Here is a 20,521-nt window from a genome sequence, read left to right as displayed (position 1 = left end):
AAAAAAAGGGAAAAAAAAAAAAAAAAAAAAAAAATAGTAGAGAGAGAGAGAGAATGTTTTCTTGGTGGAAGAACAAAAAGGACAACTGTCTGAAGTTGCGCAATGCATCGTCAACCAATAACCTGTGGGCAAATTAGAGAAATACCGCTTCTAGTTCTAGAGAGAATTGGCAAGTTGGCAACTATTCCTTTAGAAAATTTGACCTAATCTATACAATACATAAACTATTTTAGTATTTCGCTCTCACCCTGGATTTTAATTATAATTATATTAACAATTTTAATAATATTGTTATATTATATATCATAATTATATAATAATAATTTTATTATATTATATTACATTTTATATATTATATTGATAGATAAAATATTAGTGTTATATATAGTATAAGGGTAAGTTTGTCAACATGAAAATATTTATGTTCCATTTCAGAGAATTCTTAAAATTATAACCAAATAAATGAATTAATTTTCTTTTTTATTCCATTCCTATCATCATTCTTATTCTCATTCTCATTATCATTCTTTCACTGTAACCAAACGCATCCTAATTAACATAAAAGGATAATGAGTTCAACATACCAAACAAGTAGGGGTAATTTTAACGGCCCTTGTCGATTGGACTACAATTATCAAGGACCATCAAATTTGGATTTCTAAATGCCAAAGCTAAAAGCATAAAGTCCAACTTGCCAACTGAATATATGATCCCAATTTTTTTTTTTTTTTTTGGGTTCCACAAAATACTTGGAAGGCCGTGTGAATTAATATCCAACCGAAAAGAAGATCACAAATTTTTACTTTGTCAAGTTTTGAAAATCACACAGATTATGACATGAGAACTGAGTAAACTTATGTAATGTGAGTACACCAATGACTGGTTATATAATAAGAACAGAGAAAGTTGATGGCACATGCTGAATCAGGGTTCATTATTACTTTATTCATTTCTTTCATCTTTCTCCAAAATATACAAGAGTCATTCCTCAGCCGGTTCTTTACATGGTCAAAGAATATCATCAATTTTTCCCCTTCTTTACATGTTTGATTTTTATATAAGAGTCATAAATACCATGCATTTGTGTCTTTTGACCAAAAAATACGACACGAAAATAACATGTAACACGAAATTAATACAAAAATTATATATATTTTTTTAATTTTTTACATATTAAAATAACTTAAAATTGATAACATTCTAAAATATAATAACATCCATCAAAATTAAGTAAATAATAGTATAAGATTTTGAGTATAAATATCACAAGTTCATAATAAAATCTAAAATATATAATGAAAAAAATATATTTTTTTAGTTTTTTATGAGTTTCGTGTCGTATTCAGATTTGGCATGTCCAACTCGAAATTAACCCGTGTTTTTCGTGTTAATTTCAAGCCGACTCAATTCTGACCTGAATCTCTTTTTTCTCAACCCTAACTCACGAAATTCGTGTCGTTTTCAAATCATATTATCGTATCGTGACTCATATTATCAGCCTTATACATACATATATATATATATAGATATATAGAGTAGATGAGATAAAAATCAAACATTTAAAAATTCATTTCATTGACGATTTGCTTTTACAAGGGACAACGACAGCAATAATACGTCACAAGTCTCGTATTATTGGCTTTAATAAAATAAAAAATAAAAAAAAAACAAATAAACGACGTGAAAGGACATTAACGAACAATTAACACTTGTGGGTAAACATAGTTCCCGCCTCAAGTCTTGATCCCACAAATGGGACAAACAGAATTACGCCTGTTAGGGTGCGTTCCACGGACATCCTTCTGCTGTTCGTCTCTCGACTCGGCCGTTTTAGGGCAATATCTACACGAAATACGGGCAGCAACGACTTCTTGAGGGGACGAGGTGGTGGACGTGGAACTAGATGAAGAGGAGCTCGAGTTGGAGGCAATCGCTTTTGAATCTTGTTCATGCTCTTCCCCTGGCGTCTCCGTGAGCGATTGTTCGATCGTAGGCCGAGTGTCGAGGTTCCTGCGTTAGTCGGAGGGGCCGATGATCATGAAAGCCGCCATTGGCGGTGTTTGGGGCCTACTTGCCCGACGCGACGATTGTCTCGACGTCGGCAGTGGCCCTACTCGAGCGACTCTCTAATTGTTGGCCAAGAACTTGCAAATTCGCCGAGTTGCGGTCTTCCTTCATCTTTCGGAAAAGCCGATGATTTGTCTCGATGTTGGCAGTTCTTCCTTCTGGCGCAGCCCGATGCAGCCGAGGCTCCCTTGATAGACTGCCAATCAATTGAACCAAAAGTAAAAGCAACCGCCGCTCCTTGCCCCAATTTCGCCGGCTTCACCACGCTTGAGGCAGCCGAAAATTGGCTTGAAAACCCTTTTTTAGGGTACCATTTTGAGGCTCAATTTTGAGCGGAACTCACTTCATGTTAGTAATTGTTCAATTTAGATTTGTATTCTCCGTTATTAGGAGATTAAAATGAAATATTTATATACTTAAAATGGTGAATGGGTAAATGAGGAATTGACTCTTAATGTACTCCCGAAATTAGGAAAATTATCATAAAATTGAAAAAAAGTGGAAATGTGTTTTGTCAGGTCAGAAAGAGACGATGTGATTGTCTTCTCTAAACACTATATAAGCCTAAGAGATCTCTCACTCTTCAGTTGAGACACACACTAGAATTTTATAGTTTTTCTCTCCTCTTAAAAATTCTTCCTCCTACCCTAGAATTCTTAAGTATTCAGTGTAATAGAGTTCGGGTAGGTTTTCAGTTCGCAAAGGTGACATTGTTGTGCGCTGTTACTATTAGTGAAGCCGTTGTATCATGGGAGCTTTCTTTATTTTCAGTAATTCTTCTATTATTATTTTTTGTTCATCGTTATTATTATTGATATCGTTGTAATTGTGTCAATTCTGATTGTAATTTCAATTTCTGTAATTTTTATACTAATATAATTCTCTCATTTCCAGTTATATGTTCATCTCTATTTTATATATTTTGCCTAACAGTTCGACGAGTAGATGATTCTTGGGGTGGCCAGAGTCGAAAGTCTTCAAAGCTTATCTTTCTTGCAAATTAATGAGACGAAATCTCCGATCGTCCATATGACGGCGCTTGAGCTTCTTTCTTGATTGCCGAGCTTCTTTCTTATTAGCATTCCAGTCAATGGAACCAAAATGCAAATTTTCGTTGGGTTTGACATCATTATCGCCGGCCGTAGAAGAACATCCTTTCGGAGCCACAGCAACTGACCAGAACTCTTTCGCAGCCGTAATGCCGTACGATAACTAAAGCAAGATATTGACGCAGAGGTTCCGGCGCCGAGTAGGGGCACCGTCGATCGGAAAAATGAAACAAAGGATCTCTTCATTTGATTTTACACAAGATTTTCAAGAGAGGGTGAGAAGGTGAGAGAAATAATTGGACGTTAGCACTTATATAAAGCGTGGGGTGTGGAACATTTCTGACGTGGCAACTCCGCTGTTGACTTTGTTTCACGTGCCCGTTCACTTTATCAATTTGAGTTTAGAATTCGAGTTTTGTTACAGTAAAAAACTTTCACAAATAATCACATCTAACTTTTTTGCTACAGTAAAAAGCTCTCACATAAAATCACATCTCAACTCGAATTACAAACTCGAATCAGTGAAGTGAACATAACTAAAACAAGTAGGCATTTTCTTATTTATATATATAAAAAAAAAAAGCATTTTTGACCAAAAAAACCCACCGGTGAGACCCCATTTTTATCCGTTAGATTAATTTTTTAATGGTTAGTTCTATGCATATCTGTAGTAAAAATTTTAGTACCTTTAGTTATAATAAAACATCTCATTATTACCCTTTGTTTTTAAAATATTAAAAACGGTTCCTTCTCGTTTATAAAGAAAAGTTTTTTTTTTTTACCTTGAACCTAATTCGTAAGACACTAGTTTAGCTTTCGTGCAATAAACGTATTGAGTTGCAATTAAAATTTTAATAACGTAGAATATAAACACAAAATATAAAAAAAAAAAAAAAAAAAGGTTAATAAGAAATTTAAAAACAATATATAAATAATAGTCTAAGTGAAAAGTGATATGATTAATGTGATGAAACATTCTAAATTATAAGATAAAAAAAATTTAAAAAAAAAAGGAAAGAGATTACTCTAATGAGAAAGTTTAGATTTGAGTTTTAAGAAATCTGGCCTCGTTCATTTCACCGATTCGAGTTTTCAGTTCTAGGTTTTTACAGTAAAAAACTCTCAGAAAATGTCACATCTAACTTTTTCTGCTACAGTGAAAAGCTCTCAGAAAATGTCACATCTCAGCTCGAATTGAAAATTCGAATCTGCGAAGTGAACGAGGCCTAGAGAAAGAAGGAGAGTAAAGAGGAACAAAAAAGAAAAAAATTAGGAGAATATTAATGCAAGTGACTCTCGTAGACAGGTGGTGCCAAAAAAAAAAACAAGAAGAAAGAAAGGTAAAGCTCCGTTCATCAGATATATTTGAAGATAAATGGAGTTAAAAAAATGAAAGAAGAAAGTTAAAATAGAAAGAAATAAAATAAAAGGTAAAGAATGAAAATAGAAAGAAATGAAAAAGATTAAAAAAATGAGGGGCAAAATGAAAGTAAGAAAAAAAATGAGGGACAAAATACTAAACGGTGCATATTGGATGAGGAATGATGAATAGTATGGCTTAAGGATTATTTACATGTATTAAATTGTAATTGATATTTTCATAACATAAATAACGGATAAAAAAGAATGAATATAAGAAAAATGATTATTTATACAAGCAATTTTTGATAATAAATTCACTATATTAGACCAAATGTAGTACGAATAAAGTATAATATGTTACGGTTTATGAGGGATTAAATAGTAAAGAAACAAATAGATCCACAAAAAGGAAAAAAATTTAAACTGGTTACACATTTTGAATTTTTGTTTTATATACTTTTTTTTTCCTCAAAACTTATTTTTTTTATTACTTTATCATTTTAAAATCCTTACATATTATTATTTTAAAACCCTTACAACTAACCGTAATTGAATTCATGATCATAATTGAAGAGAATATTCCAGTGAGGATTGTTGAGATTGAGGTTCCACAATTTTTGAGAGAGCAATAAAATTCAAATGTAGAGAAAAAAAAAAAGAGAAACAAAAAAGGCACGAGGGTATTGGAGGTAAGAGACTACAATAAAATAAATAATGAAGCTAAAAAGAAATAGAAAAAAATTAAAGCAGTGAAAAGAAAAAAAGGTAGAAAATCATTTGTAAAATATAATGGTAGACAAATAGATTTAAAAAATGAATAAAAAATAGAATACAAAAATGATGGAGTTAAAAAGAAATAAAGATTTAAGTGGTTAAGCTAACAAACTGTAGTAGACAAATGGAGAAAAAAAAAAAAGGAAAGAGAGTAATGCAAGAGAAAGAAAAAAAAGGTTAAAACATTAGTAAAAGAGAAGAAAAGAAATGAAAGAAGTAAATTAAAAAAAAATCCTTTGGCAGTCTAAACGATGCGTTTTGAACTACCAAAACACACAGTGAGCATATGTTTCTACTCTTTTATATATTATATATAATGTCTAAATTGCCACTTTTCATTAATTAAACAGAAACTAATGACTTTAAAAATATTTTAAAACATTTTAATTTATTTTGATAGTTGAATTTTTAAATGTTTTAAATTATTTTTCAGAATTTTTTTTAAAAAATCAATAGTTTATTATTAATTTGTGATAAAGGTATAATGGACATTTTGTCTTAAAAATTAGCCTCGGGTACTAAAAAAAATATGTTTTTAAAAAATGCAAATATTGTTTTAATATTATTAAAAATATAGGATACAAGTGAGATGTTTTATTATAACAGAAGGTGTTAAAATGATTTTATCCCTCGTAATTTCTCTAAAAGTTTTGCTTCGTCATTGCCAAATCCTCTTGAATTTCTGGTGTGTTTGCTCTGTTATTCTACGTCAATTTTTATTAGTGACATTTTTTATTTTTTTTTGCTATGAATTTCCAGTGAAATGTTCTTGAAGAGATAGTATTAAAAAATCACCTTTTTTTATTTTCCTCTTGTTAAGTCTTATTTATCTAAATTCCTTCATTTCACGTGCCTTAGTCCTTTGTTTGACAAAAATTCACTAATCTGACTTTATTCGCTTTAAAGACTTATGAGTGAAGCGAAAGGAATTTATTTAGAACGTTTGATTTGTCCTTATTTGGCTATGGTTTAAACCTACCTCTTATTAAGTCTTATTTATCTAAACACCTTCATTTCGCGCAGGTCGAGGTTCTATAAAATTAGAGAAATAGTTGTTTTTTGAACTGGTCAGTGATGTTTGATTTGTGGTTTATAACCAATTTCGATTGGTACTTTATCAGTTCATTAGTGATAAATCAATTAAACAGTAATAAATCATGGTTATTACTGATCAATCACTACTAGTAAAGGTCATTTTCCTAAAACAAAACAAAAAATTAATGTTTCCCTAAAAAAAAAATAGTTCTACCATTTGTTTCCCGAATTTTTCTTTAAAGTAAATAAGAAATTATGTAAAATTAGCAAAGTCACTAACTTGTTTTCAAAACACATAGAATACTTTTCTTTATTAATAAAAGATTAAAGGAAAAATATGTAATTTTGATAAAACTTATTAGATAGACCTAGCTATTTGATATTTTCCCTATAAAAAGCTTTTAGGCCAAAGAAGCTGAAAACAACTTTTAAAAAGCACTCCCAAACCTCTCACAGAAAAGTCTTAGCTCTCATACCTTGTTAGTTGTTAAGCTTGTGTTGATAGATTTCTTAAATCCTTTCATTTAACGGAAAGATAATGAAAGTGTTATTTTTAGGTAGGCTTTCAAAGATATTTTACACTTCCATCCACACAGTGAATTGACCCTTCAAAGATATGTGTGATTGGTGAAATTATTGTTTAACAATCAGCTCTTCATATTGCATCAATAGCAGAAATTACCTGCTTCATTTGCCCATTATAAAAATGAATTTTTGTCCACAACATATTAAACTATGGACCCGCTAAGCTATCCAAAAAATACATTATGCATATTATGCCACTTGACTGACTTCTACTTTTACAGGTTGTTAAAATTACAACATTTGGCAAGAACAAGCTTCCCGCTACAGATTAATGATTACAGTAACAAATGTGTCTAGTTTATGCCGTGTCTAACCCAAAATCATGGGTGCCAATAGCTGCATGCTGCACCTTTCTTGCAGTAACCACTTTCGTAGAATTTACATACTCGTTGCCCTTTCGGAGGCGGCCTGAACGGGACTCCGCCGTTACTGCCACCAAAAAATGGCTGCCTGTTCCAGACATGCCTATTCCTACTAAAACCTGAATCCCTACTGTGGAAAACCCGATCTCTTGTACCAGGAAATCTCTCTCCGCCGTATCTTGGTTGGCTTCCCAAAATGCTCGCTGCAGGTGGACCTGAACTTATGTTTGTGTGTTCCTGTGTCGTAGGCTGAGCCCAATCCATAATCGCATTACCTTGATGCAACCCTCCTTCCCAGCTCATATCTGCAGTTGCCTGAACTGCTCCCCAATTAGTGTCCATGCTCTCCGACCTTGCATTCCAAGGGGCATCTGTCATGGTCGCATCCCAGCTTGTTGTTGACGGTGCGGCTGGTTGAATGTCTGCACTTGCCTCCCATCGGTTAACTGAAGCATCGCTGTGCTTTGTATCACCTTCCACTTCAGTACTTACAGAAGGATTCCCCGTCGATCTCCTCTTCGGATCAAGAACATCTGCACTACCTATCCTAAGTGGTTCCTCTGTCACATTCGTCTGAGGCAAGTGTATACCTGCAGTGGAGCTCAAAGCATCACCTTTTCCAGGCTCGGGTGCTGGGCTAAATGCCTCAACAGGACTAAGACAATCAGTCTTAGAGTCCTCTGTCAACTCCCCAGCATAGTTGATTATATGGGAAGACAGAGCATGTAATGACTCCATCGCTTCGACTTCAGCCAATAGATCTGATACCGAATCATCAACTAGAGAGCTGAATTCATTGGGCTCAATGTCATGCCAACTAGAGGTATTAGATTGAGGATGTGATGGGGAAGAATGTGTCAGTTGGTCACTCAATGAAGCTGGAGTGGCAGCATGATCACCGATCATTTCTGTTGGTTTAAGAGAGGAAGCGGTGGCAAGACTCGAGTCCCATTCCTCAACAGGACAAGGTTTGGCTGGATTGGGGGAATATCCACTCCAGTCACCAGCCACTTCCTGCAGTTGTGCACTGCCAACTACCAAACTAGAAGCAGTGCTCCAACTAACGCCAGCATCCTGGACAGGAGCACTTGAAGAAGCAGACTGTTTGTTTTCAGCAGCCTGACCATCCGGGCTCCCATTGGTCGGCTTCGCGGAGTGGCTGGGCAGATTTGGAAGATTAGTAACCTCCTGGTTTTGCTCTGATGTTTCAAGTGGTTGGGAAACAGAATTCAATCCAGAGTTGGTATCCCATCCATTTGAAGGACTACTTGCAGGCGGTTTCCAGTTCTGACCAGAAGATTGACCAGAATGACCCTCACCATCAGATCGCTTTTCACAAGCCTGGTTAGTTCTATTTTGACAATCAACAGTTGGCCAAACATTCAAGTTTCCATCACTCTGATTAGACTTGCTTTCAGTTACACGATCTTCACTCATTTCATGTGGCGAGGTTTGCTTCTCAGGAAGAATGGGTGTGGGTAATGAACTAGTTACTTGGGGCTGAGTGGGCCACACATTATTACCCTTCAATGAATCCGAGCCTTCGGAAAAAATTCCAGTATCCCCTTCGCCGGAGTTGACAGCTGCAACTGTTGTGCAACTAGACAAATGGGAGCTCAATCCATCACTTCCTACCACTTTATTCTTTTCGTCGAGAAGCTTGCTCAGAGCACCCTGATCAAGAATCCTACTCTCCTCAACTGTTTCACCATTTATGGGAGCAGCATTCGTGCTCTTGCTCTGCCCTCCATCAACACTATTGTCTCTATCATCGGAAGCAACTTTGACTTCCTGCAGCGGCAAATGACTGTTCAGTGGTAATAATTGCTCTTTAGAGTATTGCCCACTCAGTGCATCAGTCAGAAGTATAGAATTATCTGGTTTCTCATTCAAACTCCATATCCTCAAATCCTGAGGAAAGTGTCCACTCCATTTACGCAGCTGTAGCATGGAAAATGGACCGTGAACCTTCCCAGTTGGGTCCTGGTAGTGCCATATCCTGTCTATCTCAAAATCATCAACAGATTGGTCCGTCCCTGTCAAAAGAGGAAGTGTCAAAATTTCCGATGCAACAGAACATAAATCAGACCTCAACACTGCTTGATTGCTCCAACCAATAATACCTGAAGCAGCACAATCGACCGGGTTACTGGATGTATTCCAACTATCTAATCCAAATGTTTCTTTATCTCTAATTTGCTCAACAGGGATGATTGAATTCTTTAATGCATTGCTTCCAATATTAATCAAGACATCACCTCCTCGTCCTGGAGAGATGGACTCCCTCTTTCTACCAAAGCCAGAATTTCTTGGTCTTACTTTTTCACCTGCATAAAAATAAGTACAATTATCATAAAAAAAAAATGCTTCCCAGAAAAAAGAAAGAAAGAAAAATAAACTACGACCAGAAACAGAAAATAGAATAAATAAAACAAACCTTGTTTCTTTCCATCTACTTCTCCAGCATTGTCATAAGTTGGATCCATATTTGGATCAGCGTGTACTATAGGGACTTCTTCCAGCCTGCGCTTGCGTTCCTCAGGCGAGTTCAGAAGTTCTAATTTCTCCACACATTCTCTCAACGTGCAATAAAGTCAAGGACTTTAACTTCCATAGAGAAAATATTAGATACAGACTGCTTAGGGAACAAGGAGAACTACCTCTTGCCATTTGAACTAACACTTAAGCAAGTATTTTGATCCATTCATGGTTTAAATATGTAGAGAATATTAGATAATATATAACATAGAGATTAGAATAATAATAATAATAAAAGGATATTCTTTTCTATGTCCCTTTTCACTTGCTCGGTCACGAAGATGATTAAGCCTCAATATCTCTCCCTCCAGCCACTGAACCAGACAATATGATCATGAATGACAAAAGGCAAATTTAGAAATTGCAAAACATTTTTCTTTTCTTTTTCCTTAATAAAGCTAAAGAAAAAAAATCAATAAAAGAAATCAATAACTGGCATTTATCATTTGTGGCCTTAAACTTAAATAATAAAGGAACTCACATCATTTACTTTTACTGCTTGAAGTGCCATTGCTCTTTGCTGAATCTCCCCCTAAGCCAAGGGAATATCCTTTGTTAAGAAGGAAAAATAGCACATTGTAAAACAGAAGCAAAACATCATAAGCACACTTACTACAGTTAGCTGCTTGATGAGCCCGCATTTTATACACTGGCGTAAACGTTCACACTCATCCTGCAGAAATGGCTATCACATTAATAATTGCACAAACGAACAATATGCTTCTTGATAATGCTCCAGATGCTATACCTCCCTAGCTATCATCATAAAGTGCCTAATAATAATCCATGTTTTTTAGCCAAAGACAGATTAAGGAAAAAGCCTCCACCATGGTACTTGCGTTTAGAGCTAAGTATTTCAAATTAGTTTATATGTTTAGGCAAGCAACAAAGCTAGAAACCTTTTCACAGATTAAGGAGATTCAAAAAAACAAAGCAAATAAACAAATAAAAGACAAATACTAGTATACAATACTCTTATGACCCTTGCATCCATAGGACACGACTGAAGCTAGGTAACTTTTTTCGTGAGTTTATAAAGTTAGATAACCAGCATAACTAGGAACTTTTTCTGCAAATTGAGAAGATTCTAAGAATCAAAGGTGGGAAAAAAAGGATACTAGTGAATTCAGGAAGAAATATAGAAGGATTGTAATCACCTGAGAAAATTCCTGATTTGAAATCCCATCAATTGATACAACCTCTTTCTTGTTTAAATTTAATATTTCAAGCATGACATCAGTTTCCCTCGTGCCTATTTTATAAGGTTTCTTACCCTTACTGGTACCTGCACACAAAGTATTAGCAAAATATTTGCAAAAACATTGCAATGATCTATGGTATAAATGAAAGATAATAATAAAAATGGATGGCCAATTGTAAAGTGAATACCTACAACTCGGACAAGCCTATGCATTTCTGGCTTTTGATCACTACTAGAAACTTTTATTCGCACAAATGAACCAACAACCTTCTCAAAGAATTTTTCAGGATTATTAACTAAATTCTCCATCAAATCGCGGCGCAAATAAACTAAGTTAAGGTTGTGAACATCAATAGCGGCATAGGCATCTAGATTAGTTGGCAGTCCTTTGTCATCAATCTTCTTACGAACTTTGCGCCTCTTATCAATAACCAGTGTCATTTGGCTATCAGCGTTACAATCCAACTGGCTACCAACGGCATCAATAAATCCTGCTGTGATAGTATTTCTTACTGGAACTTCATTTTTTAAAAGAAAATGAGACTCGAGAAGCTTTAGCATTTCAATGTGACCCACACGTGCTTTGCCGAACATGTTCAGAAGCCTCTGATCACAAACAATTTGACATTGTTGACGACGATCACGAAGTTTGTATCTTTTTATATACTCGAGCAGTAAAGCCTGGACATCAAACTGGGTCATGACAGACGTATCACCATTTCTCATATGTGCAACAAACTCCAGGAGCTCCTTTGAGGCCCAACTTGATTCTCCATGAGCATGTGCCACTCTATTCTCACCAGGTTTTTCAACAGGCAAAGAACTCTCGTTTTCGAGAACTTTAGGCTTGTTGTCAAGCTTTCTTCTTTTAGCATTAACAGCTTCCTTGTTTGCACAACAGTTCCCAGACACGGAGTTTTTATCCCCATTTCCACTATAAATTTCACCAGAATATCCCCAGTTAGAAGCATCAACTGGAGGCGCTTTCCATGGATTTTTTGCTTTCAAGAGCTCATCTAAAGTCAATGATAATTTCCCTTGTAAAAGAACCCAGTAGACCTTGAATAGATACTCCCAACTGCTTTGGTCGTCAAAATCCACTTGAGCCTGCAATAATTTCAATGAAAATGTAAAAAAAAAGGCACCAGCAGAAGGTTAACCAACAATCAATTAACATAAGATAAAATGTGTCCTCCAGGAAGCTCCAGATACATAATTGAACATTCTTCAGTATATGACTAGAAAAGAGGACGGCAGCAATTTCAGGTGTATAAAACCGAAAGCAGAGAATGTTCACATGGTTTTAAGTCAATGATAACTTCCATGCTAAGGCAAACAAGATGAGAATCTTCAACTTTGTGTGATATTCCCCAATAAAATTCAGTATACAGGCCGGAGAAACGCAATCAACATACCCCTTCTTTATTTACTTGAAACTTCTCAATCAACAAGATAGTTCTCATGCACGTTCCACAAAATCCTTTGTTTCCTCGTACAGAAACATAATCAGCATCCTTAGTACATCCTTTGCACAAAGAATACGTACAAGTGTAGCACACATAATGGGAAGCTTTCTGACAAGTACTACATATATGCCAACCTGACAGGCACACGAAATTAGAATAAGAAAACTTATAAAAGCGTATTATTTCCTTGACATCATAATGAATGAATTGACAGAAACAAATTGCAACCAAAATTTAGTAATTTAAACTGATTGTATTTAGCTGTAATAATTTGAAGAAGAAGAAGAATTTGAAGAAGAAGAAGAAGAAGAAAAAGCAATTATATGAAATATACCACAATTCCATTTAGCCCTTGATCGAAAAAATGACTCGTCCCTCTTGATGCACGCTGGATGATATGCCTTAGGGCAGCCCCTAATAAGTAATAAAAGCCAAAAAAAGCATATGAATAATCAGTATCAAAGAGGCATTAATAAACTAAAACTAAACATTCCAAGAAAGGAAATAAATCATAAATTATAAACTCCTCATTTGACAGCCAACAAATCATAAAAATGAAAACAGATATTGTTTTTATCAGATGAATAGCTCAAATCAGCTGAAAAAAACTCAGCTAAGTTGGAACAACCAAATTCGTAGCTCAACCAACAACCAAAAAAAAAAAAAAAAAACTCGTAATTTCCTCGCTTTAACTAATCACAATAAGGCCCAATTGAGTATATTCTCAAATTTCCATAATTGAAACGAAGAAAAGTTTCTCACTTGATCCCTTGGCAAAATTCATACTCGACTAAAGCTCAATTTTCCTTCCTCTTCCCAAAAATTCTCACGCCAACCAAAGACCCTATTAAAAAAACTAAAACATTTACCAATCAAAAAGCAAGAGGCGCTCACCGGCGATCACAGAGAACGAGGCTCCCACCGTCGAAGCATATGAAGCAAACGTCCTCTTCGTCCTTCTTCCTCAACGGCGTCGTCGTCGTCGCCGCCTTCGCCTGTCCCCTCGGCGGCCGCCCTCGCTTCCGCTTCTCCACCACCACCTTCTCCCCCAATTTCACCTCCACAGCCACCGCCGGACCGCCCTTCTCGGCCGCCGCGTGTCCAATTCCAGCGGCGATCGCGACCGGAGCTCCAACAAGCTGGGACTCGTCCATATCCCCAATCATTTCGCATTGATCGACGCCGCTCATAAGCTCCAGCTCCAGCTCCTTCACCGACTGGTCAAATCCTCCGCCGCCGCCTCGATCACCTACACCTCCATCGCCATCGTCCTCCATAGAAGGTCTATACAAGCTCGAAGCTTGCGCTTCCATAATCCAAAAACCTTCCAAATTCGTCGAATTCAGAACAGTAACAAGACAAAAAATTTCCAGAAACAAGCTTCGGAACAAAATCGGAAACAAACAAAAGAAGAGGATGAAGAAGGAGAAGAGAAACCCTAGGCTTGGGAGCGATTGGGGCGAAGTGGCGGTGGTGGGAGAGGTGAGGACACGGAAATGGACACGGCGAGGATGTGACTTGGCATTGTCACGTTGGTCTGTTTGGTTGGTTTATGTGCGTTCTGAGACAAAAGATGGGAAAGCAAGCAAGAGAAGGTCTGCGATGAGAGAGAGTTTTTAGAGAGAGAAAGTTAGAGATAGAAAGAGAAGAGCTGAACGACACCGAAAGAAGGCGGTCACTCGGGATTGGCAGAAAAGAATGGTCTTTTTTCTTTTCTTCTTTTCTTTTTTCCTTTTCTTTTTTTATTTCTATTTTTGGATCAATCTCAAATGTGCCCCAAATTTTAGATCTTTCATATTTTGACAAATGAACTTTGAAAAATATCACTTTAATCTTGAATTTTGAATGAATCCGCATAAGTTTTATTAGAATTTTCTTTAAAAATTGATTAAAATAGAAGGGAATGGGTCTCATTTAACCATTTTTATTATCATTTTAGGTGAAAATAAATGAAAAAGAACCGCATGAGCTTACTTTGAGGATGTTTATTTCTTATATTCGTTCATGATTTTTTATAAGATTTTTCTCTTATAAAAAACACACGTAAAATAAAAATAATTTTAAATCATAATTCTGAATTTATAAACTAAACGTCTACTTAATGCTCTCTTTTTTTTACTGTTTTTAATGAAAATTCTAATAGAGGGAGTTTATGGGACTAATTTAAAATTTGAAGAGTTGAGTGAATATTTCTAAAGTTTAAGGAATAAAATGGTAACGATTCTAAAACTGAGGGCGTGAGAGTAATTATCTATTTTAACTAAAGAGGAGAGAGAGAAGCAGCGTCAAATGCGGGCCTTGTGAGACTTTGGGAGTCCTCTTTGCTTCGCTCTCTCTCTCTCTATGTTCCTTTCTCTCTCTAGGATTCTCTAATCTCAAGCACCACGTGGTTAGTGGGTACCGAGAAAAGGCGACCGGGAAAGGTGGGGGCCACCTTGGAAAAAACACAGTTTTTTTTCTTTTTTTTTTTTTAAAAAAATTTGCATTTTGTTCAACGCTAAAAACATGATCAAACACATTTGAAACTCTACAGTGTTGTCACTGTTGTTAGACTTGTTCATCTTTATGATTTGAAAGAAAAATTAAAACGAATTAATAAAGACGAGGAGAAAATACTATTTTATTAAACATAATAGAACGTCCTTCTTTTCTTCTTGAAAGGCATTTGAACGTCCTTTTCGAAATACTCTTTTATCAAACAGTAAAAAGATCCATTTACTTCTTTTTTTTTTTTTTTTTGCTAAAAAGAGACATATGTGCTTATTAATTTCAAACTAAACCAACTTTACATTTTAAAATATCAAAGATATATTTACTTTAAGTTACATTTCTAGTAACGATTAATCAAACTTATTTTTACGTGAGACGTTTAGTTCATGAGTTCAGAATCATAATTTATGATTTTGATTTTTAAAATTTAAATTTTTTGTGAGAAAAAAACACTGTAGAGAATTAAGAACCATGATTCAAAATCAGAGACGTACTCTTGAAACAAACATCCCATAAATCATCACTTATTATTACTATTAAATCATTAAACCATCACTTATTATTGCTATTACCAAACACATTTCACCAATTTAAGTTTTCAATTCTAATTTTGCTACAGTTAAAAGTTCTCATAAAAAGTCACATTTAACTTCTTTTTTTTTGTTACAGTGAAAAACTCTCACATATCACATCTTAACTTGAATTAAAAATTTGAATCTACGAACTGAACGAGACCTGTAGTTGCAATCACCCAATCTAAAATTTTACTCTAAAATGAGTTTGAATCTATTACAGAGCACCCTCATATTCCCATCAAATTTCATACGTTATTGTGTTTGTTTATAAATTTCAACAGTATGATTTGGAAAGATAATTTGCGAATCAATTTTTAACCATTCGGTATATTTTAAAACTCTTTATTTTGTATATTTTTACTGCGATGTGATTTTGATCACATTTAACTATAAAAACTATACACTATTAGTATATGATTTAAATGTGTAAGTTTGAACCGTCTAATTTAAGCGAAATTTTCCAGGTCGACTCGGTCCGGTCCTAAAATAGATAAAGTCAGCTTAGCTCCGCCCTAAGCCTAAAAATTTTAGGAGCGGCCCGGAATTTTTTAAGGTATCTATAAAAATAGTCAGCCCGGACTCAGGCCAACAGTAACAGTCTCGAACATACTTATTTAGCTTGATTCAAACTTGATGTTCTAATATGATCCTATCAAGAAAAGACTCTTTTTTTTTTTTTTGAATTGATATATTTGTTTTTAAAAATTGTTCTTTTATGGAATGTTTGTTCTTCTTTTTATTACGTAAAAGAAAAGAAAAAAAGAAAAAACCATTTATCCAAATTTTCCTTTTTGGTGCTGGGTTGGGTTAGGCGCATTTATAGCCACCGTCAACTTGCCGGCTGCTTGTATCGTCGAGCAGTTTGGTGAACTGCACTTTCCATGTCTAGCATTTTAAAAAAGCAATGATTTGACTTTCAATATATATCTAGCAAATTAAAAGACAACGAAAATAAATTTGCTTTTATGTCCTCTAAAATTTTGGATCAAGATAAGATTACTCTTACACCACATCAAATGTGCGTTTTAGTTGTTTGTATATAATTTCCTTTAAAAGGTCAAAATATCTTAAATATCATATGGTGCAACTTGCAAGTGAGGTGAATAGTCAATTCTAATTCCTGTACTTTTCTACCCTATAAAAAAAAGGTCTAATTCCTATACTTTTTTTTTGTTCAAATTCCTTTACTTTTTCACAAAAGTAAAATGAAAACATTAAAAACGTAAAATGAAAACGTAAGCGTGTTTGGAATCATTTTTTAAAATAATTTTCACGTATTTTGAGAAATAAAAAATGAAAATGAAAACGAAATGATATTTATTTAGTCAATGTTTTGAACAAAAATGAAAACGAAAACAAGGATAATAGTTTTTATGAACGAATTAGAAAACAGTTAAAAGTTATTTTCATTTTTTTATTTTTATTTTTTAGTATTTATCAATAATATTATAAATTAATTGATAAATACGATTTGACTTTTTTATTATACTCAAAATAAGTAATGATTTTTAAAACAATCTCATTTTTACTTTTTATTGAAAATAAAATTATTTTGAAACTAATTCTAAACGGATTCAAAATGTTTAAAAAAAAAAAAAAAAGAATAGTCCATTATAGTTATTGTGAGTATCCTACGTGTCTTGAGGCCGAGTAACATATGGTTGGTGTCTAGCGATGATCTGTAATATATAAGTTCCTCGTGAGCACACACATACATCAATATGCATATAAAATTCCTTAAAGAGAGGTAATCGAGAATGGAAATTCTTGCATCTTCGAGGAGGTATCAAGAGTTGAAATTTGTATTCACCTCGGTGTTCCATTTATTTTTAGGTGTTTATCCGTAATCGAATACCTTTATATTTAATAATTATTTGTAATTGTATTGAGATTTATATTTAATAATTATTTGTAATTGTATTGGGATTTATATTGACTTAATTGTATAATAAAATTTACATATGATACTTGTTTTATTAAATTGATGTGCATTATATATTTTATCTTTTAAAAAAAAAATAAGGAAATGATGTCAATAGATTTACCGTTAGATTTTGGTACTTCTGGGTTTTCCTCTCCTACAGAGTGCTAGTCTAGTCATCTTATTTAAATTAAATCAAATGATGTTACCCCTTGACTCTCATATCTCTCACACTAAGTAGCAATAGTGTATCATGGGCATTATATGTGTGCAACAAGCAATCTGCCACTTATTTGTTCGTTCGGCTAATTCGAATCACAATATAAGTTTTTATTATAGTGGTTACTCTCATAAAAATTTAATTTTAATTTTTTTTACTACAATATTTTTTCTTACATAAATTCACATGTTAACTCAACACAAGCAAAACGAACTGTGACTATATAAATAAGTTTGGCGAGAGAATAAAAGTTATGATCTAATTGATAAAAATGAATAGGATTAATCTCACAAATAGTTTCTAAAGTCTACCCTGAATCCCATTTTGGTATCTGACGTTTAGAACGTCTTACAAGTAGTTCCTGAAATTTTACTCTTTTTTTTGCAGTTTTGATTTTTCTGTCAACTAGATGTTAGAATCTATTGTTAATTAAATATCAAAACTGGAAACAACTAACAGTTAGGGACTACATGTGGAAATTAATTTTTATCTTTCGTATTATTTTAGTCTCTGAATTTTAGATGTTTTCAATTTTGGTCTCTAATTTTCCCATGTTTCGTTAAATATTTAACACCTAGTTAACTGATTGACTGAAACTGAAACAAAATAAAACTTCATGAACTCATTATATGACGTTTTAAAAGTTAGAATCAAAGCGGGATTAGTTTATATGTGTATATATAAACTAATCCTATACTATAAATATTTTTAATTTTTTGTATAATACAACAGTACTTCCCGCGGCAATGCGCAAGTTTTCGACTGGATGAGTGCGTGCAAAAATATTTAGACTGGATATATTTTTAAAAAAATTATTTTAAATGGTCAATTAAGGAACAAGGTGTTTTCATGGAAAATAGTTCAAAATACTTAAGGGCCCATTTAGTTCACTGATTTGAGTTTTTAATTTGAGTTGAGATGTGACTTTATGTGAGAGCTTTTTACTATAGTAAAAAAGTTAGATATGATTGTTTTTGAGAGCTTTTTACTGTAGCAAAACTCAAATCGGGGAAATAAACGAGTATGTTTGTATATGATTCTGCTACAGTGTAAACACATGGTTTTAATTATGCTACATTATTTTTCTCTCACAAAAAATTTAAATTTCAAAAGTTATAATTAAAAATCCTAGTTTGAACCCATACACCAATGGGCATTTTTTTTTTTCTTTGGAGGAGGGGGAAATCAAGTTGTTAAAAAGAAGCTTTCAAGTATATCCATCAATTTGGACGCGAACTGAAGTGTGAGACTGGGCCGTAGTCGAAAGGGTATTAATTAAGAATAAGAAATAAAAATTTAGACTCATTCATTTTACGAGTAAGTTCATCAATTTTCTCTTTTTATAATGAAAAAAATTTAAAACACATAACTGATCCGACCTATTTTTATTTTTAGACCTAAACCGTTGGCTCAATCTGGCCCATATCTTCAAGCAGGTCAGGTCGATCTCGAGCCAAAGATTCAGGCTCTAGGTCAGCTAGTTTAGCTCGGCCCAAATCGATAGTTTTATTTTCAAGAAGCATGTTGAAGTTTTTGTTTTTTTTTTTTTTTGTTTTGTTAAAAAAAACAGAAATTTCCTATGTGTATAATTTTTTACTAAGGAAAAAAAGGTATTAATGTGTCATCATACCCCTAATCTAATAGCCACTTGACAATCTACTACGACTGCAAGCGGAATAAAAATGAACTTAACTCATGCTTTCCTTAATTTGCATTCAAGGAGGTAAAACTATTCAGTTCATAGGTTTGTGTAGAAATATAAAATTTTTGAGAAAAAAAAAAAAACTATAACAAAAAAGTTTAAACTGGTATTTTAAGTAACTCATGTTATATTTTGCGGACCTATAAAAAATATTCATGAGAGAGTTTTAATAAATCACCCTTCATTATTATGGTGCCACTGTTCAGTTTTATAACGCGATTTCTATTTTAGATTCATTACATGTTAACACAAGTTCTGGTTAAATAAAAGATGAGTGATAGTGATGGGAAGTTGACTGCCATAAATTTTGGTAGTTGAGATTGGAATTGGGCAAAGGTAACGCGAGAGTTGGCCATTTTTTGTTTTTTGTTTTTTTAAATTTTAGAGTTTGAACAATTTAAGGATTGTGAATAACAATTTATTTACTTGAATTTTTTTAGTCATTAGATTTGCGTATTTTATTTTTATTTTTATGTAATTTTATACAAATTCAACAGATAAAAAACTTAATCTACCAATAGATTAGCGCAACGGAAAAGGTCCCTAATTTATTATTCATCTTCTCTCCCAATATTTAGTATTTTAGGAAATTGGGGGCTTTCCCATTTCATTTTTTTCCCTCTTAGGGGATTTGAATTTCATTTTCATACATTCATAATAATAGCAACCAAAATAAGATTTCCTTAAAAAAATCAAATTAGGTTCAAAATTCTTTTTATAAAAAATATTAGGTCTACTTCATTAAATTTAAAAGAGGATTAATTATAAAATTTTGTCATGAACTATACCCTTATAACACTTTGTCTGCCGATCGTTAAAACGTAACATCCATTCTTTGTAAACAACAAAATGTTAACTAAAAAACCCACTTTGTTATAATTTTTAACAGAAATTGATATTTAATTAGTTATTTTAGAGGCATTTTAATAATTTTATAATTTAAATTTAAAACTAATTTTTAATTTTAATTATGAAATATTCATTAATAATTGAATGTAAGTTAAAATATTAATTAATCTTTTTTTGGCAGAATTAATAAATTTATGTAGTTTTTTTAAACATTTTTTCATGTTAAAAATAGGCAAATGAAAAATATATTTTTTAAAAAGGAACTATGTGAGGTAAAGGATTTTCTATGTCATCGGGGAATAAAGAAGATTTACTTTGGTTTATT

General features: G+C 33.4%; 1 protein-coding gene across 1 annotated transcript; it reads right to left on the bottom strand.

Annotated features, from left to right (window-relative positions):
- Positions 1–6,947: 6,947 nt before the first annotated feature.
- LOC21409367 (zinc finger CCCH domain-containing protein 44) lies at positions 6,948–14,096 on the bottom strand. Its single transcript, XM_024177121.1, has 11 exons — positions 13,334–14,096; positions 12,774–12,853; positions 12,389–12,573; positions 11,162–12,080; positions 10,930–11,057; positions 10,386–10,445; positions 10,254–10,304; positions 10,016–10,086; positions 9,672–9,817; positions 9,358–9,561; positions 6,948–9,270 (listed from the first exon to the last, which is right to left on the bottom strand). The coding sequence occupies exons 1-11, from the start codon at positions 13,750–13,752 to the stop codon at positions 7,193–7,195; spliced, it is 4,341 nt and encodes a 1,446-aa protein (XP_024032889.1). The 5' UTR covers positions 13,753–14,096; the 3' UTR covers positions 6,948–7,192.
- Between the last annotated feature and the right edge of the window lie 6,425 nt (positions 14,097–20,521).

The sequence above is a fragment of the Morus notabilis genome, unplaced genomic scaffold, assembly GCF_000414095.1.
Source record: "Morus notabilis unplaced genomic scaffold, ASM41409v2 Scaffold384, whole genome shotgun sequence".
Taxonomy (NCBI): domain Eukaryota; kingdom Viridiplantae; phylum Streptophyta; class Magnoliopsida; order Rosales; family Moraceae; genus Morus; species Morus notabilis.
This window is presented reverse-complemented; position numbering and strand designations above follow the sequence as displayed.

Coding starts and splice junctions, on each gene's coding strand:
- LOC21409367 (XM_024177121.1), bottom strand. CDS start 13,752: ATGGAAGCGCAAGCTTCGAGCTTGTATAGACCTTCTATGGAGGACGAT. Junction 11,058..11,161: donor TAGGCTTGTCCGAGTTGTAG/GTATTCACTTTA, acceptor CTTTGTGTGCAG/GTACCAGTAAGGGTAAGAAA. Junction 9,562..9,671: donor AGTAGATGGAAAGAAACAAG/GTTTGTTTTATT, acceptor ATTTTTATGCAG/GTGAAAAAGTAAGACCAAGA.